The 24,205-nt window shown below is 40.3% G+C and overlaps 1 protein-coding gene across 1 annotated transcript in view; it reads right to left on the reverse strand.

The window, feature by feature from the left end:
• The window catches only part of GPC1 (glypican 1), a 1,908,824-nt gene that overhangs the window by 222,170 nt on the left and 1,662,449 nt on the right, over positions 1-24,205 (reverse strand). The window contains exon 6 of the mRNA XM_044070103.1: positions 6,439-6,567. Within this exon, the coding sequence (XP_043926038.1) occupies positions 6,439-6,567 (129 nt within the window). The remainder of the gene's footprint in view (positions 1-6,438; positions 6,568-24,205) is intronic.

The raw sequence follows: 24,205 nt of genomic DNA on the forward strand, positions 1-24,205 counted from the left end.
TCTAAGCACTGGCTTCATCTGAGCTGAATTGAAAATGGCCACTGTTATTCCCTTGCACAAAGGTGGTGCTTCCACTGACCCCAGGAACTACAGAACTATTAGCCTGACTAGCCTTATCTGTATGGCCATGGAGCAAATCATCATGGACCTTATCAACAAAGATATAGGTTATCTCCAAACACTTGACCCTACTCAGTTTGGATTTGTCAAGGGGAAATCATGCCTGTTAAACCTGGTAGACTTCTTTGAGACAGTCACCAAGGCCCTGAATGAGGGGAAATTTATCCATACAGCCTACCTAGACTTAACCAAAGCATTTGACAATATCCCCCACTCAGGCATCATTGACAAACTCACCCAGCTAGGTATCAACCCTTATATCATTAGATAGGCTGCTAACCAGCTCACTGATAGAACCCATACAGTTAAAATAGGGGAATCCACCTCCAACAGCAGACCTGTAACCAGTGGTGTTGCACAGGGATCAGTCCTGGGACCTCTACTGTTTGGAATCTATTTCTCTGAAATACAAGCAAAAACTAAAGGTCTGTGGCTAACAAAGTTTGCTGATGACTGCAAGCTAAGAGTGGTCACAGAATCTACAAATGATATCAAAATCCTACAATAGGGTCTTACACAAACAAATGATTGGTGCCAAATCCATGGTCTTAAACTCAATGCAAAAAAAATGTATTATCATCCACTTCAGTAAGAGCAATGTTCCTGCTAACTGCCACATCAATAGCAATACCTTAAGAGCACACTCGGTGGTGAGAGACCTGGGCACACAGGTTGTGAGCAACCTTACCTTTGACCACCATGTCTCCACAGTGGTATGAAGGACATTCTATATTGCTCATCTCATAAGGACGTTGCCTTCAGAAAAAAAGAAGTTATAACCTCCCTGTACTCTTCCCTCATCAGGCCAATAATTGTGTACAGTGCCTCTTTGGTAAGTACCTTTCTAAGCACCTACAGTAATTGGAGAGACCACAAAGGTTCCTCACTTTATTCTGTTTTATACAGACTAGTCAGAGGCAATCTCTGCCTTGTATACACGGAAATCTCTGACCCTGCTTTACTGGAAATGCTGCATATCCATAAGTCAGATGGTACACTGGTTACTTGCTCTAAAGACCTTAACTTGGTATGTGACATTAATAGAATCTGCTGGAGGAATAGATTTGTCTCCCAGAGGTTGTCAAACCTTTGGAATAGACTCCCACTTCATGTCAAAAGCAGCACCACACTGGGCCTCTTCAAACACAGTTGTGCAGTGGTTAGCGTTGTCACCTCACAGCAAGAGGTTCTCTGGTTTGATTCTCAGCTGGGGTGCCTTCTGTGCGGAGTCTGCATATCCTCCCTGTATTTGTGTGGGTTTCTTTTGGGTGCTGCAGTTTCGTCCCATGTTCCCAAGACATGCTGCAGGTAGATTGGACACTCTAATTTGGCTCTAGATGTGAGTGTATGCTTGTGTATGCCTTCTTAGGAAGGTTGGTTGCCAGGTTGGCAATTTGACACCCTAAAGGTCTACTGCCACTCATTCTGTGGACCATCAAATCACTGTGGTAACCCCTAATGGGAGCAGCTGAAAGGAAAAGAAGGATCTGGTACCTATGTACATAACATTGTACAATTCAAATTTGTGCACAGATTCATGACTAAAATGCACATGTATAAACTTCAACTAAATGTTTAAAACAAAAGGGGGACTTGTCCTTAGTAGTTCCCAGGCATTAAACTGCAGGACAGGAATGGAGACTGCATAGTCAGTCCAACAGTCACCAATGTACTCACTGGCTGTTATGGTGACCACTTTGTGTAATCTAGAATGACTTTCTGACAGTTGCATCATTTAATCTTAGTTTGGAAGGGTCGTATCTCCTTCCTCTGACCCTTTGATGCTGGTAGATATTAGCTTCCTTGTGGGCATGATTCTGAGAAATAAAAAGGACAGAAGGAATATAATATACAGATATAATGTCTGACACCATCCTTATTATATGGCAGCCTGCCTACTAGCTACATCTAACTAATTGGGAACCTACTGCTACTGCTTAACTCAGAGGCAAGTCAGTTTTGTGCTAATTATATGCAGTGGATAATTCAGGGATTGGGATATACAAGTTTATATGCAGTATATATTAGTGTAGAGCAGTACAGGGAACCTAGGAAGGTGTAATGAAAAGTGAGAAACTGAGATAATATATATACAATTCCTTTTTTATTTTCTCCTCTTTTTTCAGTCAACTACCCATTTATTTCTTTTTTATTTTCTCCAAATCTTTTGGGTCTCTAATACCATGACTGAAATGGACCCTGATCCTAAGTCAAAGTATGGTTAACGTTCATGAAATTAGTATTGTTTCAGTCTTTGATGTCAGCCAGAAGTGCTCTTTGCAGCACCCGCAATGTGCCCAGTAATAACTCCTTCTGCATTTCATATGGAGTTACATGTACTGGTAGCATATCTAAATATGATCGTAGATTATTTTTTTACGAAACCCATTGCTCCTACTACTCTTGGGACTGTCTGGGTACCTTTCTTCCACATTGCTCTCATTTCTGCCTGCAAATCCTGATATTTTATGACTTTGTGTGTCTCTGTACACAAGACATTGTAGTCACTGGGTGTGGTGATTTCAATGATCAGTGCTACCTTTGTCTTCTTTTCATGGACCACTATATCTGGTTTTCTCGCATCTATCTTTTGAACTGTTGGTAATGGGTGATCCCATGTGATGTAGACTTCATATTTTTCTATGATGCTTTGTGGCTCATGTTTCCAGTGTTTTTCACCTACTTCAACATTATAATGTTTGCACAATCCCCAGTGCAAAAGTCTTGCCACATTATTATGCCTTTCAGTATACAGTCCTTCTGCCATAGGTATATCACAATCAGTAATGAGGTGTGGGATGTTTCCAGTTCTGCTTCACAAAACTACATTTGCATATCTTTCCCATATGTTCAATGGACTTTGTAGACCAATGTGTACGTAGCCCACTATCTTGGGCCACCAGTCTTAACCTTTCATCTTTTGGTTTGAATTTGCCTCTCCTTAACCATTCCTGTGTTCGTTCCTGATCAACATGAGGTTCTTCCAGGAGTTTTCTGTACTTGCAACTATATTTATACATATTCCACATTTCTTGCTTTCTCATCTGATGCTTCACCTTATATTCTTTGTTTTTTTTTTTTTGGCACATTCAGTTGCAGCCTGATTTTTATCTACCTCTGGTTTAATGTCCATTCCTGCTTGACGCCAATATGCTTCTGCTAGACTAAGCAAGGAAGTCATTTTAGATTTATTCTCCTCATATTTCCAAAGTTTCAATATGTTTGGGTCTTGTGAGGTCAGCAGATATGTGTGCAGTCCTACGATTGTAAATCTGTACATGTAATCAATTTCAAGGATGCGCATACCTCCTTCGTTACGGGGAATATATAATCTTGGTATGCACTGATTTTTATAAATCATTTTTGAGCATGAAGCATCCTTATTATTTTCCTGTCTAATTTGTCCAACACCTTTTGGGGCCAGTCAGTCACTCCAAAACTGGAAGAGCAAATTGGTTTATAGTGTAAATTTTGTTTCTAAATGTCAACGCTGTTTTCAGGATTAATTTAAGTCTTGTAAAATATTCCTTACTAAATTTTATTCGCATTTGTTCATGTTTTATTGTTGATCCTTCATCAATTCCCCAATATTTATACACCCCCTATTGATCTAGTTCTTTTATATCTCATTCTTGTCCCAAACTGATGTTTTCCTGGCTGCTGCAACTTTCCTGCCTTAAAGGTTGCTTTTGTACATTTATCAAGACCAAATTACATTCTTATATCATCTGAAAAAGTTTTGATTACTTCCAGTTGTGTTTTCAGTTCCTCATATGATGCCCTATACAGTTTTAAATCATCAACAAACAGAAGATGAGACGTTTTACACTTTGTTGCCATATGGGAGCCAAATTATAGCCATGACCTAATCTGTTAAGTAGACAGCTTAATGGGTTAATGGCAAGACAAAATAGCATTGGTGGCAGGGAGTCACCCTGGAATATTTATTTATTTATTTAACATTTGTTGACCAGGAAAGTCTGACTAGGTTCCACAGAGCCTGTTTTCAGTGGAGGCCCAGGGAGATATGCTCCAGACGCATGTCTTTTAGAATGTGGGAGGAAAAAGGAATGCCCAGAGGAAACCCATGCGAACGCAGGGAGAACATGCAAACTCCGCACAGAAGGCACCCCAGCTGAGAATCGAACCAGAGAACCTCTTGCTGTTAGGCGACAACGTTAACCGCTGCACCACTGCGCCGCCCAGTAATGTAATTTAAATGCTACACACCACTGGATTTGAACCCAGGGCTGTGTGTGGTTGACTTTTTACAGCTGGAATAATAAATTGTCCTTTATCATGGCTTAATTGCAAAGTGGTCTGCCCCTGTTTTATGGTCACTGTACTGTAATGTAATCGATCAATGTAGGGTGTATCTTATACATTTTTAAGCACTCTTTTATCTATGAATGTGGGATACTGTCAAATGCTTTTTTGTAGTCAATCCATCCCATACTTAGATTTTTCCACTTTTTATAGTTCTCCATTATGACTTTATTTAGCAACAAATGACCTTTTGTTCCATATGACTTTCTTTTATTACCCTTTTGTTCTATTGCCATGATTAAATTTTCTTCTAAATGACTATAAACTCAATTCCAGTGTATAGTTTATATGTCATCCGAAGGCCAGCTATTGATCTATAATTTTTAGGGTAGCTTGCAGGTTCACTCTTAAGTAAGAGCATTGTTTTTCCTGTTGTAGTCAGGTTGGTGTTTGTTTGGGGTGTGCATATAGATATTTCTTACTCATGGCTAAATCTTCGTGCAAAGATGTTAATACCTTTAACCAGAAGTTAGGTACTGCATTTGGGCCTGGGGTTTTCCAATTAGAGACTTTCTTAACTTTGTTTCAGTCTCTCTGGCTGTTACTTCATCCCATTTCATATCCTGTACCTTTGAACTTCTTATAATTTATTTTACTTCTATCCCTTTAGCATGTTTGTTCTTTTCCACAGGATTTGTCATAAATACTTCTCCAAAATGTATCTATTTCTTCTTTTTTTGGTGGTCTTTCAATTTCTTTTACCTTGTTTGCTAACAGAACTTTTTGGGATCATCAATAAATTGCTTATTTTGTACTTTTCTGCCTGTGCTGTTATTTTTAGTTTATTATTTGCAATAGTGTGCAATAAATCCTGATCCGTTATAATACTATGCATTGCTTTTATCACATCTATCTTTCTGAGTATTTTTGTTGATCTGTTCCCTTTTATATACTCTTCTAACAGTGACACTTCTTGTCTGAATTGCTTTATAGTTTTCTCCGTTCAATACTTCCATGATGGTATTCAATTTCTCTCCTTCCTTTCCCTTACTACCCTGTGCTCTTGTGGTTGAATTTTATCTGTTACTACTTTAGCTGCACAGTAATATATCCTGTTTACTTCTGTTATAATACATGGATCTCTATGGACAGTCCTAATTACTGTGTTCATTTTTTTTACCAAACTTCTAACTTCTTGGGTTTTATTGACCTTCTGCGGTCTATTTCTTTCATTGATCTTAATATATCTATCTATCCCTATTAAATCAAGCAACTCTCCTCTTAGCTCATTTTCTTCTAAAATGAGGGCACATTTTTTTATTCTCCATTTACTGTGGGCATTGTATAGAATGTTCCATACACTGGGCAACACCTTTCTTTCCTGTGTGATCCATTTGATTTTCATAGAAGCCACAGACACCAGAGATGTTATGAATCGAGAAGTGTGGTGCTTAACCAACAGAGGCAATGGCTTCATCTTGCTTTAAGGTTTACCCCTTGCTGGTGGCTGATGAGCAAATTCACTAAAGTGAGGGACTGCATATATTTGCTTCTACCTTTGCAGGTGGATGCAGCAAGTCACGCCCTGCATTCTATAAATCCTCCGTCCAGTAGTCAGTATCAGCACAGCAGTGGACTAGACTGCCTACTTTGTCCCACAATGGATCAGTCAGCATCAGCTTGTCGCTTTTCTTCCCCTACCTCCTTGCCAGCTGTCCTAATCCACCAGGCTGTCTGTGTCACATTAGGGGTTTTATCCCTCTGTGCTGTGGAACCAGCTGTACAAATGTTGTCTTAAATTCAAATTCAAATCCTTGTTCCTCTTTTTTTTTGTTCTTCTGTGCCAGTGACTAATAAAGCTTGCCTGAGAACCTAAAATGCCTGCTAATTCCTTAACACAAAACCTGGTGTCATTGTTTTCCTTTTAATTTCTATGAGGGTTGTCTCAAACAGCTGACTGCAATGAAGTTCACATACTACTCAGCAGATGCTTGAGCCAATATCTTCATACATTGTACATTCAAAGTGCAGGCTAACAAGCCATATACTTACCAGTTTTTCTAGCTGAAGACCACTTGGGGATGCAAACTTTTCCTCATTGTGCTGTTTCCCCCGTTTCTTCTTGTCGTCATTGCCAGAACCTTTTGCTGTCACCTTCAGGTTTCCACATCCTTGAAACACCTACAGAATAATAGCTTTTTTAGTGATAAGAGAGTGAAATACTTAATGGCATCTGTGTGCAAAATGAAGCCATGTCATCTGATGTAAACCTATTAAAAAATAAAAGGCTACATTATTGAGTGTAAATCAACCATATATAGTCTTTACACAGGGTACAGAAACACCTGGAATATGCTTAATATTGTGCTAAACCAAATATTGTTGATTGCAGGGGTAGGAAAGCACTGTTGGTCTGCAAAGTGTTGCAAACTTAATGTATCAGTCCACAATGAAGACACACTGACAGAACCATGGCAATACATTAATGGAACATTAAGACAACAGTATCTCTAAAACATGAGAAGGGAGAACACATGTTTACAGCTCAGAAGTCAGGGGTCAAAGTAGCAATCCCCTCTACAGTACTGAAAACTTCATATCAGACCAGGTGGGCAAGATGTAAACATACAAAGAAAAGCAAATGACACAATCAGCAGGACACCTTAAACCCTACTCCCTACAAAGATGCAAAAATGTTGATATCTATGATGATCTAAACAAGCAACAAATCTACAAGTACTTCAAGTCAGTGGAAGCAATACAGGTAAGAAAGACCTGGTTAAATTTGCAGAAAATACCTGTAAACACATTATAGTACAAAGCATTATGGAATATATAGGCACATTCAGTAATATCTGACCATTATGGCTCATCCCTACAGCTGTAATTTACCTATATCAGAATGTTTACACCTAAAAATTCACTGAATTTAAAATAATAAACAGATACATATATAAAAAATATTCAGCTGTAAAGTGAACAAACTCAGACGGGTGGACAAGTAACAATAAAGGGAATCTACTTTACTAAAAGCTAGAGGAGAGAAATCTAGAATTACATCAGAACAGTAGAGTAAGCTGTATAAGCAACACTTTATTTAATGTATGCATTCAAGCATGTAAGGTAACTGGGTTTTCCTGACTCTTTTCCTCTATGCCAGGGCTGTATGACCATGAGTAACTATTCAATTAGCATACTTTTAGGAAAAAAAGAAACTGAAGCACCTGGAGAAGAAAATCCAAGCAGTCATGGTGAGAAAGTACAGTTGTTTTATACATGGCAATTAGATATAGGCAGATGCCTGTTGTTTTAGGCCTTACTTCCAGGGCTACCATACAACCACAGAGCAGAGGTGGTTCTCCCTCATGTCAGTGGTTTATGTTTCACACTTGGTATGCAAAGCAGTATAGGTTCATAGGTTGATACTAGGCTATCAGCCCTAGGGCCAATACAAGCCTAGCTATAACAATTCCCTGGCTATTTCTTCCCACACTATTTACTTCCTGGACCCCTGTCTAGCAGGGGTGAATTTCCTTTCTCCCATCCAATCGTCAAGGTTCCTTTTGAAGAGGGCCAAAGAGGCGCTCTGCTTGACATGTATGGGCAGCCTGTTCCTGAGTCTGGGGAGTCTCTGGGTCAGGAACCTATCCCTCCAGCATGTTTTGGTTATTGTGATGACAAGATTTAGATCCCTGGAGCGTGTGGCTCTGAGGGATTGGGATTTCTTTAAGTGTAGCATGTCCAACAGCTCTGGGTTTGACATGGCCTTGTATGTTAAGCAGAGATCACCTCTGAGTAGACGATATGTGACAGAATATAGCTGGAGTTTTTTAAGGTGGTTAGCATAGGGCATATGCTTTAGGCCTGTGATTCTTTTAGTGAGGTATTTCTGCGGCCTTTCCAGTTGTTGCAGGTGTCTTGAGAGGTACATACCAAATGGGGCATTGTATTCTATAATGGGTCTAATGAGGGATGAGTACAGTGGGACAATGACCTCTTTTTTTCTGGATGACAAGCCGTTAGTGATGAGGTGTGCCACATAGAAGGATTTCCTGACTGTTGTGGCGATGTGGTTATCGAAGGTGAGACCACTGTCCACCTGTGTCCCTAAGTCTCTTATCACACTTTTGGTGTTTAGTGTACTGCCACCTATGTGGTAATTCACGGGTACATGTTTTTTCCCAAAGGGGATAACTATACATTTCTTGGCATTGAGCTTGATCCCATGGCTCTGGCACCAAGCATCTGTTTCTGTAAGGCCCTTCTGTATACTTTTAACAGTAAGAGTAACACAGGAAACAAGTCATGTGGCAAGGAGGGGTTCACCAGATTTGAGTAAAGACCTAATGAAGAAGCAGCTTTGACCAAGTGACTCATGTTTTCCAAGGACTACAGGACTTGGCCTGAAAAATTAACAGTCTTTTCATTTTCAGATCTAAGCAGACCAGCACAACTCTGGTCAGAAAGGGGAGAACCTGTGCCACCTTCTGTTCTCTTTTATAGTAAGAAGTCACCATCTAGTATTCCTGCAAATTGCTATGGTGTTATGAAGGACTTAGTCATGCTACACCCTACCTCACTCCCTATAGGGAGTCGGGACCTAACAAATCATCTTAGATGCCCTGGATAAGCGGATCTGAAAGACTCAGGACAGTCCCTTGCTTACTGTCATTACAGGCTGGGAAGGTGTTAGAATGAATACTAGAAACAAAATTTTCTAGGACACTATGAAGGTGGGTGGGGTCTATACTACAATAATCACACAACTATATTAGTTTCACCATAATGAACACTGGTGCAGTATAATTTTTTATACTTGGGAAGAATAAAGCGATTTTCTACACCAGAGAAACTCTGACCACAGATTCATGGGAAGGTTATAGTGTTGTCCTGCAAAGACAGCAGTAGCAGATCCTTTTCTGCTACAATACTGGGTGCTTAATTTATAATATTTGGAGAAAGTGTGGATTATTGTCCAGGTGGCTGCCTCAGAAAGCTGCTGTTGTATCAGCTGCCCTGGCAGAATCAGGTCTAACTTGCCCTTTTAGTGTTTTGTCATTTAGATAAGCTTTGTTTTAATCGACGTCTGCCTTGCTCACCTGGCATGAAGTCGACAAGGAGGTGTTCATAATGCTGACTGCCCTTAACTCTCAGTTTAATAGTGTAATTGCCTATGGACTTCCATCAAATACAATATCCTTTCCCCTTTTATTCTGTGACCTCAGAAAGAACACAAGAACTTGAATGATTTGAATCATTGTTAACTTGGAGACCAACACTGGCATAAAGGAAGGGTTAGTCTTAAAGGAAACCCTTGTCTTCATGGGAAAAAAACAATATGGCTCATAACACATCAAGGCTTGTAGCTCACACATGGCTGAATATGAAATGTATCAGGCGCAAGCGACTCATTTCTGTAGCTACGTGTCACAGAAGGTATTGAATTGCACATGATTAGGTAATCATAACTAGAGTGAAACTGTTATGGTTTTGTTATTTTGTCACCCCCCTCCACTTCCCTAGTCTTCAGCTACACAGGACTCTGTTCAATGGCTTCACTGCCTGTAGAGAATTGTCCCATTGATTCTACAGTTCATTCATTCCTGCCCAGGGAGTCCAATCAGCCCACTCATTTCCCCAACAGCGAGAGTCTGGTGATAGGATACAGGCCAGTTAGCATGTCTTGTGGAGTGGCCTACTCCTTGAGCTGCTTCCCTCAGGTGCTCCTGGGAGCCTCACAATGCTGCCCATCACCTTCACACAGAGGCTAGTCCCTGAGATGCTTTATTTTTCAGGCTTGTGCTCTACAACTGCAACACCCAATACTTCCACTGGGTGTCACCCAAGTGACGATCCAGCGCTGCATCTGCTGCTCCTTCAAGATGGGCAAGCTACTAGGGGCTACTCACTTCCATCCTCCTTGACCCTTCCTCTCCAACAATCATGCTGCTAACTGAACCCCAGGGGAAGAAATGGCTTGCTTTGTTGCATTCAGATGGACTAAACTCATACTGGAAAAGAGGACAGGTACACAATGAAAAGGGTGTCATCTGAAACTCTATATCCTCTCCTTTCTGATACATTTCCTATGTTGATATGATAAAGATGAAGTAATGAATGAAGGACATGCAAATAAGGCAATAAAGAGAAAGATGAACGCATGTTACAATCTGCTATTAAATACCTTTTGTCCACTATTGAACAATGAAGATACTTGCTATAAGTGTGAGTCCTACTGGGATAAGCATGGATAGAGCTCTGGCAAAACCAAGGATGTGCCTATTGTGGTTAACAGGTTAAAGTATCCAGTGATGACAAAGTAAATTAAAATAAGATTGCTACAATCCTCTCTGTCAATGATTTGTAAAAATTACATGTAAGCAAGACACGTCTAATGGGATTGTTTCCAGCCTCACTTGTATTAGAACAAATTATTCTGAATGCTGTGAAGCAAATCATTAAATGCCACAGTAACTGTGCAATAGTTAATAGCATAGAAAAAAAATTGCTTGAAACAAGAATGGATTAACAGTCTGGCAGATGTATTGGCTTTGCCTGAATGCAAGATGTTTTAATAAGAAAATGCTGTCATTAAACTGTACAGTCTGTCAAATTAAAATAAAAAAGAGTAGTTCTACAGTTGCTTAAATTAAGAAGCCTTGCTATTTACCTACTTGTCGAATGAACACTGACATGACATTTCAATTTTCTTTGTTTCTCAGGTGGACATGGGCCTTGGTATTAACAAAAGAATATGCAGTAGCATAAATACATTCTACACGCTAGTTTTTGATACACTGACAGGGACCATATCTCTCAACGTGCAAAGACAGACAATAGGAACAAAGGTCTTTGAAAAGTAGGAACATCCAGCTAAAAATATGGATATTTAATTAGCATAAAATTTGAATACAAATAGCAGATAACTTTTCCACTGCTAGTAGTAATGATACTACTCAAAAACACGTTTCAAAACAGTTTGACAAAAATTATGGAAAAATAAAAACACATTATCAAGAAGAAAGTGTTAAATCTGTAGACTTTAATAAACCATATTGCAAAATTCCACTGCACAAAGTAATTTATTTTTACTGCCCCAAAAATGAGATGTACAATGTCTGTCCTCATTCTTTAAATTATTGGTGTCACTAGTATATGGGTCATGCAGTGTGGTCATTTATGTACCAGATGGCTTCAAAGACCATTTGTGATGAGGTATATTTAGTACATACGTCCAAAAATAGGGACATCCCATACCTCTCAACCTCTTAGAGAAATAAATCTGGACAAAGCCTAAAATGATGGGGGGACAAATATGGACAGATTTTAAATATCGCACTTATAAACTTAGAAGGTTGATAGAATAATATGTTTTGCATTAGCATGAATTTCCTGAAGGATGTGGAGTCTTAAACTCAAATATTTGTTATTATTTAATTACTTCAGTCCTCAGCTATTTGCCAGAAAGGTATGGATTTTAGAAGGAACACACCAAAAATATGAGGCAAAAATCTGGACATTCTGCTAAAATCTGTACAGTTGAGAGGTATTCCTCCAAACAAGGGAGAGCTGAGAGGTTTGACAGGGACTACCATGATTCAAAAACTGAACCATGGTAGTCTGTGGGGGGTAAAACCACATTCCTTTTCGCTGAATGGCACAGAGCGGCATGCTGTAGACTGAGAGCACTACCATTATACCAGTTAACAATACTGTTGACAGCAAGCACTACTAATATACCAGTTAACAATACTGCCAGCCACAAGGACTACCAGTATACCAGTTAACAATACTGCTGACAACAAGCACTACTAATATACCAATTAACAATACTGATGAAAACAAGGACTACCAGTTTGTTTGTGTCTTTCGGCTTTTCCCAGTTAGGGGTCGCCACAGCGGAACTCCGATCCGCTAATGATTGGCAGTTGATTTTTACGTACCGGCTTGCCAGGCCTGCCGCACAACCTTCCCTGAAGGTACGCCCATTCACGCATGCCTCCACGCAGAAGACGCTCTAGCTGAGAATCGAACCGGACAGCATCTTACTGTGAGGCGACAATGAGTATACCAGTTAATTCTGCCAACAGCAAGCATTACCAGCATTCCAGTTAAAAATACTGCTGAAAACAAACCCTGCCAGCATACCAGTTAATGATACTGCCAACAACAAGCACTACCAGTATACCAGTTAACAATACACCTGATAACAAGTACTACCAGTATAAAAGTTAAAAATACTATTGGCAACAAGGACTACCAGTACACCAGTTTTAACAATACTACCGATAACAAGCAGTACTAGTACACCAGTTGACAATACTGCTGACAGCAAGTGCTACCAGTATACCAGTTAACAATACTACCAACAACAAGCAGTACCAGTATACCAGTTTTGTATACTGCTGACAGCAAATACAACAAGCACTCCCCATTTACCAGCTAATAATACTGCCAAAAACAGGCACTACCAGTATACCAGTAACAATACTGTGGGCAATAAGCAATACTCGTATACTGGTTAACAATACACCTGATAACAAGCACTACCAGTACACAAGTTAACAATACTGTCAGCAACAGGTACTACCAGTATACCAGTTAACAATAAAGCCAACAACAAGGATTACAGTATACCAGTTAACAATACTGCTGGCAAAAAGCACTACCCATATACCAGTTAACAATACAGCCGATAACAAGCACTACCAGCATACCAGTTAACAATACAGCAGACAACTACTACCAGTATACCAAATAACAATACTGCTGACACAAGCAGTACCAGTATTCCAGTTAACAATACTGACGACAACAAGCACTGCCAGTGTACCAGTTAACAGTTCTACTGAGAAGCACTACCAGTGTACCAGTTAACAGTTCTACTGACAAGCACTGCCAGTATACCAATTAACAATACTGCTGATGACAAGTGCTGCCAGTATACCAGTTAACCATAAAGCCAACAATAAGCACTACCCATATACCAGTTAACAATACTGCTGACGACAAGCACTGCCAGTATACCAATTAACAATTCTATTGACAACAAGCACTACCAGTACACCAGTTAACAGTACTGCCAACAAGTGGTACCAAGATTCTAGTTAACAACACTACTGACAGCAAGCTCTACCAGTATACCAGCTAACAGTACTGCCGACAAAAAGCACTACCAGTAGAGCAGTTAACAATACTGCTAAGAACAAGCACTACCAGTATAACAAATAACAATTCTACCAACAATAAGCTGTACCAGTATTCCAGTTAAAAATACTGACAGCAACAAGCACTGCCAGTATGCCAGTTAACAAAACTGCTGACAACATGCACTACCAGTACACTAGTTAATACCGCCGACAACTGGGAAGAGATTTTTACTTGTCTGAGAATGCAGCAGACACACATGCACTCCATTCACTTGTGGTACCAATTCCATAACAGGAAGACACTTCAGAGTCTGGTGTAGTAGAACAGCCCACTTCAAATGCTGCAGATCTCTAGGATGGAGCCCAAAGCACCATGATGTTATGCCAAATCACTATTACTGTACTTTGGAAGGGTGGTCAGTGGCATAAGAGATGCCATCTTTGTTTACCCTGAGTCTGTATAACCTAATCTAGCTACTTCAACCATACTGTACAGTACCATTATGCAGTTTAAACTAGTCATATGTGATCATCCATATACTTTCCACAAAAAGCCTAATGCATTTCCAGTTGCACAACAGGAACTATATCACTATTACAGCAACATAACACACTATGGTAGATGGTGTCATAATAGCTACAGTTTATACTCTGCCTGCAACAGTGTTCAGGTTTTAGTTAAAAACAAAAACCTTTTTATTTTAAACTGTAGCAAACTGGTGTGGCAAATGTAGAAAATAGTTGCCACAGTTTATATCCTGGCTGAATGGTGCACTACAGCCCTCAGGTTTTATCTGAAAAAAAAACTTTCTTCTTTTAAACTATAGCTACTGTAACTACTGCATTCAGAATTTAGTAAACTAAAAATATTTTCTTTCACGTTTAAACTGTAGCAAACTGCTTGCTACAGCTTAGACTACACACTAAGTGCTACAGTGCTCAGGTTGTACCAGAAATGCAATATTGGCCTTTAAAAGCTGGTATTGCACTAAACAGCGATTGGGACATTGCATGGTCAACTGATCATGACCCCTAACACTTTGCACCCAGGGTAGTTGCCCCTCTTGTTCCACTCTAGCTAAGTTACTGACTACAAATCCTTATGCTAGAAAGATACTGCTAAACAGGCTACCTTGCAAGATTACTGCCTTCAGCTGTTTTAAATTCAGAGCTGCATAGATGCCTTGTCATCTTGACATTTGATTGGTCAGATTTCCGTGGTTTAATGTGCCTGTACAGTTCTGGCAGTTACTGATAGAAACAATCATTCTAACTCTAGCACTGATAAGAACAGATGAATAAATGAGCAAAATCATAAAAGGCAGTAAAATAAACAATAAAGAGCCAGATGCATTTTGTGTAAGACGATGGTGCTGCATATCCACTGACCTGATTTTAGTAAGCATTTCTCAGGCATTGGAGATCAAACATATAACAGTAAGAAAAAAAACTGCAAACTTTTACTTTTTTTCTTTAGAATTTTCTACATTGTAAATTTGAAGACATGCAGTGAAAGATGCACTATCAGGGAACTTTCTGATCTTTACTGTGCATCTGTATCTGTTTCCATAATGTCATAATGCTTGCATTTCATTAACAGCACCTAGAGAAGGTGATGGCATCATGAAGAGGGCAACAGTAACTATGCCTGAGTTGTAGGCATGGTTTTAGAAGTGCAAAATGAGTGCTATATGCATAAATGAGTTGAAGTCAGCATTTCCTTCTTTAATACATAATGCAGCAACATCTACTTCTAACTGAGCAATTACAACTGGTTGTGTGTGCAGGCCTACCTCAGGGAGAGAGGCCCTCTTGGGCCAAATAGGATCAATCAGCCTAAGGCAAGCCCTGCCATCACGGAGCTACTAAGTCAACCCAAACACTTGGCAATTCCTGGCAAAAATGTAGATTGGGATTTTATAAACCAGTGATAGAACATTATTTCACTGGTTGAATTCATAGTGCTCTTCTGAGGAAAATGCGGGAAGATTGAGTGATTTAATATTTGATGCTTATTATTTAGTATTTACAATAAAAAATGAAACCAGCACAAGATACAATGAAACCTAACAATTATAAGCCAACATGTAAATTATACAAAGCTTAAAAGACACAATTCAAATTTTACAACATATACAAAAGCAGTTATAATCTGAAACTGTCAAAAATTAAGAAACTGAAAGATGAGTAAATGCCTGTAGCAGGCTTACATCAGACATTTCCAAAAAGATGGAATCTTGGGAACCTCAAAAAGTAGACTCAAATGCGCATTCACAATTCCAGGATGACAGCCTATTCCAGTGGATGGGAGCAAGGAATAAAAAAGACACTCTGCCCTATCTTTCCAACAATACCTCAGGAATAGGCACCAGCCCTGTATCAGGGGACCAAAGTTGCCTAACCAGGACAGAGGGCCAAAAACAGTTCTTTCAGATTGAAGTGACCCACATCAGGAAAGATGCTCAAAGTATGCATCAAGATTTTAAAGCTGCAATGAGCCACAAGAGGAAGACAGTGGAAATCCTGAAGAACTGCATGATATGACTTGTTATAGCCACACCAGTAATCAGTCTGACAGCAGAATTCCAACCATGCTGTAAGTGCAATAGATCACTGTCTAAAAGCCCAAGGTACTGAGCATTGCAATAGTCAAAGCATCTTTTGCTATCACCAGAAGGTTAGGCTGGGATAAATAATGTTTAATTTGGGTGATATTTCTAAGATGAAAGTATAATGTTTTTATAACAGCTAACATCTGATCCTGAAAAGTCAGTTTATCATCAAGAATTACATGTGGACTCTGAACCTGGGTCATAAATTCCAATTGGTTATCTCCAAGGGGATAACAATGCAGTATTTAATGGATATCCAGAAGCATTCACAAGGAAAACCTTGGTCTTGATAAGCTTAAGTTTCAGTGCATTTAAACATATCCTAAGTTTCAGTGCATTTAAGCATATCCAGTCAGGGATAGACTCCAGGCAGTCTGCTAGTGTGGTAATACTGTCTGACAGTGAGCTCAGAATGAAGGGAAAGGTATAGCTGTGTGTCAAAAGCAAAAGGTTAATTGGAAATAGCCTTCCTCATAATGATCTCTTCAGGGGCAAAATGCATATGGTGAACAATGACAGCTCCAGGATTGTGCCCTGTGGTATGTTACATTCCACGGTGTGTATGCCTGATGAATTTTACTCAGACACTGCACACTGTGTGCATCCAGAAAGGTAGGATCTAAACAACTTTAGAAGCATGATAGCAATATCACAATAGCTACTCAATCTAGATCTCATGATCTTCTATATCCAACTCTGCAGAGAGATCAAGTAGTTGCCAGAAGAGAATGCTTCCTTTGATCTATCACCATTAGGAGATCATTCACAACACATGGTTCTAGGACTATAAACACAACATGTTTTCATGGATGTTTGGCTGTTACCCACCTACAGACACACAGATTAAGTCATTTGTGGATGAACTATTTATTATATTTATATATTAATTTATTGCTTAGATGGGTGATCTGGTTCTTCTTAGGCCTCTTTTAGTAATGACCTAAAAGAGAATGATGAATATAAATGCAGCCAATTAACCAGTTTGTTTTTAGAAGGTGAGAGAAAACTGGAGTACTCAGAGAAAAAAAAAGCAAAAAAAAAACAGAAAGACATGAGGAAAATCTGCAAAGTCCATACAAGTCCATACAGGCAGTGACTGTATACCTACACTAAACATGACACTACTGAGCCACAAAGCAGAAACATAACTACTGAATCACCAAATGCTGCAATAATAAAGTAGCCTTAAAACCACTTAGTTGACACAGGTTAAGGGAGACTGTTGAATTATAAAGGGAAGAGTGAGACCATTTTCCATTTCAAGTACCTAGCTGAGTTCTGCTCTTTTGGTTGGAACTACAGCTTTAGGCTTCTGAGTGGCTTTGCCAAGAACTGCCTGATTAAGAGTTGCAGCTTTAAGGAGACATTGTTGTGTTCCCTCCGTATGGGTGATTTTTCTCATTCCGCTCAGTGACTGGTGAAATAATTCTTTCTTTGCTTACATTTGCAGTACTTTTTTATCCATTGTATTTACAGAAAGGATTGATGGTTACTAAGGAGACTTTTTGGCTACTAAAATCATCCCTTACATGAGCAGTAAGTACAACTACAACTTGGGAGACATGCTTTGAAAGTTGAGAGGGGATGGGAGTACAGCAGATATTGATGACATATGCCATCACAAATCCGTTACTTAGAGAGGAAGGAGAATAACTCAACAGTCCTACATTTTGTACTCAAAAGGGTCCCTGTCAAACAGTCAGGTGTTACTGGAACCATATATTCAGCAATTGGTTGAAATGATATTTTGCAGTACAAGTGATACACATAAACGTATTGAGAGGGAAGATCTTCAGGTACATGAAGGCATTACTAACCATCAACAGTATATCTCCAGGAAACCAATTGTCCTGCCTCATAATAATTAGAGTTATCACATATAGGGTTCACATACCTTGTGGAGCTTGTGGGTGCATCCCATACCTCTGGGTGTGCACATTGGGTGCCAGTCCACAAGGTAAGCTTATTATGACTAGGCTTACAGGAAACACTGTAGAGCTAATGCATCTAGTGATTTATTTTTCTGGCCCAATCACTACCTCTTTGAATGAACAGTCTAAACTCATATGAAACTGCTTGACTGCTTACTAATATTAACACAGATGGGTGAGTGGTACGTTCCCTTTATCAAAGCTAGAGATGATTGAACTTCCTGCTCTAATCTAATGGACCAGATTTTTGGAATGTGGCTGTACAGAAGTATGAGAAAATGTAGACTTACTTAAGGATGACTACATAAAGATGAAGTCCTTTACTGCATTTTTTCTTGAGATATTCTTTGATAACAGTCAGTTTCATAGGTAATTACAAGACACTTTTCACAGCAATCAAGATTTTTAAAAGGGGTATATCCTCATTCCTCATTCCTCAATCACTACTTGTGACCATTATTCAGAAAATATATTAAGGCAGTGCACTGAAGATTAAACAAATCTTTGACATATATCAAGGAGCTTGAATCATAGAATCATGAAAATACAAGACAATTGGGCCAGGAAGCCACTAATAACACCTTGCCTGCACTCACCCTAGGCCTTCCCTTCCCTTAAATTAACATAATTTTATAGTAATTTATATGGTATTTTACTTGTGTGCACTGTATCTCTAAGTTTATTGTATTATAGTTTATGTGTTTTGTGCTGTTATATGGAAAACAAAGATACACAGACATACACACCTTTGTGTGCATATATATATTATATATGGATCTACTTCAAATGTTCGACACTTCGAATGGCCGAGACCATATGATCGACATCTGAAATGTCGAACATATGAAAAACAAAAGTAAAAAACAACAAACACTTACCTAAACACAAAAGTAAAAAACAACAAACACTTACCTAAACACTGCTAGCAGGGGGGCAAGCCCCCCTGCACCCCCTGTGGGGGGCTCCGACCCCCACACACCCTGTAACTTAAATATACCAACTCCGAGATCACACTACAGATTGAAAGTAGAATATAAATTTAGATGGTATGGATAGTAAAAGTTTTAATATTCATGAGTTTATTTAAATAGACCATTTGTCCATTTGAAATAGGAAGTTGGATTTTATTGTTTTTTGTTTCTCAGGAATAGTATAAATATATTTAATGAGTTGAGGAGTATGCATCTGATGAAGTCTGAGTATTTTGGACGAAAACGTGAGTTGTTAACATAAGGCGTTAATGTTATTTTAATTGAAGTCTTTTTTAATAAAGGAAGAGTGTTTTATTTCTATTCAAGTTTATCCGTTTTCGCTAGTTGCACTCTTTTTTACTTTTATTAGTGTTTTTTGGGAGTGCTTCCTGCAATTTTTATTTATTTTCTACATATAGTATTATCAGACAGGGCAGTTTACTGAAAACAGTGAGCGATATAAAACCCTGTTCGCACATGTAAATTAATGCTACTTCTCCCAGGTCTCCTAAATTATGCTAACGCATTCATAATCTGCTACTGGCAGCATCTGAACTTGGATTAACATGGTTAGAAAAATAATCACACGGGTCATACCTGCCTGGGCACTGGGGATAATATTTAGAAAAACACTCATGTTCTTGAGCAGCAGTATATAAACAAGTGGCTAATGACAGGTATGCTAATCCAGTGCACAGAAGGTCAAAAGCATGACAGCAGCCAAGGCGACCCAAGTATGACCTGTAGCTCAGGTGCCTGTTTAAGCTGGCATGGAGAAATAAGCTTGTTTCCTGCCTTTCCTGTGGGTAGTCTAGCCTGGATATAGATTTGCTGTGTCCAAGGACTATTTGTAGGCTTCTAGGGCCCAAGCCTTTCTGTGTTGGAAGGAAGCCTTCTAGCTTAATTTTGTTTCTTAGAACTAGCCAGTTTTTTGTTTCAGCACTTGTTCAGAACTTATTGTAAGCACTAAATAAGCTACAAATTACTACAGCACTCAACTTTCCTCACTGTCTAGAGGAAAACAGTTTCTAGTACTTAACAAATAAGCACCTATCAAGGCATGTCTAAGGGTCAGCCCCCAGTGTTTTCTCCTGTCTACCTGTTGAATCTGGGCATCTTGAGGCAATACAGTAATTGCCTCATGTACACAGACAACCCTCTCCTCCTACCACCCAACACTACAACCTGTGAGAGATGCACTTATATAGCCAAACTGGAAGCAAAGCTCTCTTCACCCAAGACTGGACTAGACAGTCAAGAGGAGAAGGTAAACACTTGCACCACACCACACTCAGCACATAGTCCCTCAAAACCTACACCACCAAAGCACACACATAAAAACACAAAATGCACACCTACATTCGCGGAGGCTCTCAGTAAAAACCTGCCCAAGCAACAGAGACCTCCAAAGCAGAAACACAAGCAACCTCCACCCCCCAACACAACCCAAATGACACATAGCCCACAAACTCAGTGTGCCACTCAACCACAGCCCATAAGGCATAACAACTTACCCAACACTCTAGTCATAGGTGACTCTATAGTCAGGCAGACTGATGTTCCACTCACCAGGCTAAACAAGGAGAAAGTTACTGTCAGCTGCCTGTCGGGTGCCAGGATCCGCCACATAACGCATGCACTCAGGTCACTCCACAACAAGTACAAATATGACTCTGTCATTGTCCATGTTGGTGTGAATGACCTGAGATGTACCTCCCTGGACTACATGAAAAGGGACATGTTGGAGCTGTCTGATCTTGTAGCCCAGGCAGGTATGACCCTAGCCCTGAGTAGCATCCTGCCATCACCCAGAATGATACCACAGTACAAGGACAAAATGATTGACTTCAACAATTGGCTAAGCTTCTGGTGTCATTCTAAGGGGATCCAGTATCTGTCTGCCTGGGATGACATGATCAACAAGCCACGATGCTTTGCCAGAGATGGCCTGCACCTGTTGCCCCTGGGATTCCGGATACTGGCTAAGGCTCTAGCCACCCCTATAGTGCCTTTTTTAGGCAAGGTTCAAATGACAAATTCACCACCCTAATAGGTACAGGCAAGAAGAATCTGAGGGTATTGCTACTAAATGCTAGAAGTCTAAACCTCAAAATGGACTCTCTCGAGGCACTCCTTAAAATGGAGAACATCGACATCTGTGCAGTGATAGAGACCTGGTTCATGGCTCCAGACAGTACCCCTGCATTACCAGGCTATAATTCATACCACACCTTTTGGCCACCTAACCTGGACCGAAACACTAAAGGCGGAGGCGTGTCCATATTCATTAAGGATATCCACACCTCCAGGCTAGTTGCTCAGCATAATGCATCCGAGATTATCCAAGTGCAACTAACTCTGGGCAAGACCGCAATCCAAATTATAGCTTGCTACAGATTCCCCACCATGTCCCAGGATTCCCACTCCTCATTTCTTAATACACTGGAAAATATTAGGGTACAACCTAACACCCTAATAATGGGCAATTTCAACTACCCTACCATTAACTGGGAAAACTACTCATGTACCAACTCTTGTGCTCAGCGTTTTCTGGAATTCATAAATTCCAATGCCATGGATCAACTTATCCACACCCCCACCAGGGGCAGCAATATCCTAGACTTGGTTATTACCAACATGGGCAACCGGTGCTCCACACCAGAGGTCATTTCTTCGTTGGTCAAATCCGACCATAAGCTAATCACCCTAGATATCCACATCTCTCCCCCACCCTCCATTAGGGAAACCACAGTAAAAAATTTCTCCAATCCCAACTTCATGCTTCTTAAGACAGAAGTGGCAAACTTCACGACACCCATGCTGACGGACAATAGAGGTATGACTGCTGAATCCTACACAAATGCACTTTATAAGCACTTACATGAGTGCATGGATCGTGCAAGCCCTAACAGAACCAAGATGCTATCCTCCAAAAAAAGGAAGCCAATCTGGTGGTCCCCTGCCATAAACAAACTCTACAACAGAAGAAAGAAACTGTTGCAAAAAAGAGTAAAATATCCCATAATTGGAGAAACTCCCTGGTCATCTTCAGTAAGAAGCTGAGATCCCTCATAAAATCCTCCAAAGCTAGTTATGAAAACAAAATCACCACTGACTCTAAAGACAACAAAGCATTCTATAGCTATGTCAAGAATCTCAATGGCAACACTCAGATCTGCTCTGAGTTACAGCACAATGGCACTAAATATACAGAACCAATGGATATTGCCAACATTCTGGCAGATAGGTTCAGTGCTAACTTTACCCCTCTGTCATCCCCTAAAGGGCCCATCTCTATACCAGAAGAATGCAAAGTTCCTGTAATCACGGCTGCACAGATAAAAAACACACTATCCTAAGCCAAGAACACAGCATCCATGGGACCTGACGACATCCGAGGCTGTGTTCTACATGAACTACAGAACGAACTGGCAGCCCACCTAAGTACCATGTTCAATCATAGCCTCACCTCAGGCTATGTGCCCACTGAATGGCGCACAGCAACAGTTATCCTACTCCACAAAGGGGGAGCCACCACAGACCCCGGAAACTACTGCCCCATTAGCCTAACGAGCCTGGTCTGCAAGGCTATGGAGCGTATCATCATGGAACTTATAAACAATGACATTGGTAATCTCCAAACTCAGGACCCCACCCAGTTCAGGTTTGTAAAAGGCAGATCATGTCTCCTAAACCTGATAGACTTCTTTGAAGCATTCACCAAAGCCGTAGATGAGGGTAAGGTGGTTCACACAGCCTATCTAGATCTCGCCAAGGCTTTTGACACCATCCCCCACTCTGGAATTATAGATAAACTCACTAAACTAGGTATAAATCCCTATGTCACAAGATGGGTTGCCAACTGGCTCACTGACAGAACCCACACTGTGAAAGTAGCAGACTCCAAATCCAGCTTCAGACCAGTGACAAGTGGAGTACCACAGGGTTCAGTCCTGGGTCCTCTCCTGTTTGGTATCTACTTTTCTGAAGTACAGGCCAACACAGAAGGTCTTTGGCTAATGAAGTTCGCAGATGACTGCAAACTAGGAGCCATAATCAAAACTCCAAAAGATGTGGACATCCTACAAAAGGGCCTTGCTGAGACAGATGCCTGGTGTCAAAGCCATGGCCTCAAGCTCAATGCCAAAAAGTGCATTGTTATTCCTTTTGGTAAAAACTCAGAAGCCATGAACTACCACATAGGTGGTAGTCTACTTAACACCAAAAGTGTGATAAGACACCTTGGGACACAGGTGGACAGTAGTTTCTCCTTTGATAATCACATCGCCACAGTAGTCAGGAAATCCTTCTATGTGGCACACCTCATCACAAAAGGTTTCTCATCCAGGAAAAAAGAGGTCATTGTTCCCCTCTACTCATCACTCATTAGACCCATTATAGAGTACAATGCCCCTTTTGGTATGTACCTCACAAGACATCTACAACAACTGGAAAGGCCACAGAAATACCTCACAAAGAGGATTAATGGCCCCAAAGAGATGCCCTACGCAGACCGTCTCAAAAAACTGCAGCTTTACTCCATTGCATATCGCCTACTCAGAGGCAATCTCTGCCTAACACACAAAGCTATGTCAAACCCAGAGCTTTTAGACATGCTCCACTTAAAGAAATCCCAATCCCTACGAGCTACACGCTCTAGGAACCTAAACCTTGTCACCACAATAAACAGAACATGCTGGAGGGATAGATTCCTGTCCCAGGGACTTCCCATACTCTGGAACATACTACCTATCTATATCAAACAAAGCTGCTCATTAGCACTCTTCAAGAAAAATCTTGATTATTGGATGGGAGATAGGAAATTCACCCCGGGGATCACTTCTGTGGCTCTGCTCGACAGTGGCATAGGAAAATAATTTTTCTTGGGTGGCAAAAGCCAGGGTACCTTTGGCTAGGCTTATATAGGCCCTAGGGCCAATAGCCTAGTACCTACCTATGAACCTATGAACCTAAGTGAAGAGGCATAGCTTGCCCACCTCTCTTCAGGAGAATTGGTGGGAGGTACATATTCAGCATACTTCTACTTCAATGAAGACTGGAGAACAATCAGGGTATCTGTCTAGTGGATGGGTGGGGCTCCTGGTGGGAAGCTGGCATAATGGTTTAGGTGTTTACTTTACAGACACAAGGTGTAG

The sequence above is a fragment of the Protopterus annectens genome, chromosome 4.part1, assembly GCF_019279795.1.
Source record: "Protopterus annectens isolate FY-2018-M chromosome 4.part1, PAN1.0, whole genome shotgun sequence".
NCBI lineage: Eukaryota > Metazoa > Chordata > Ceratodontiformes > Protopteridae > Protopterus > Protopterus annectens.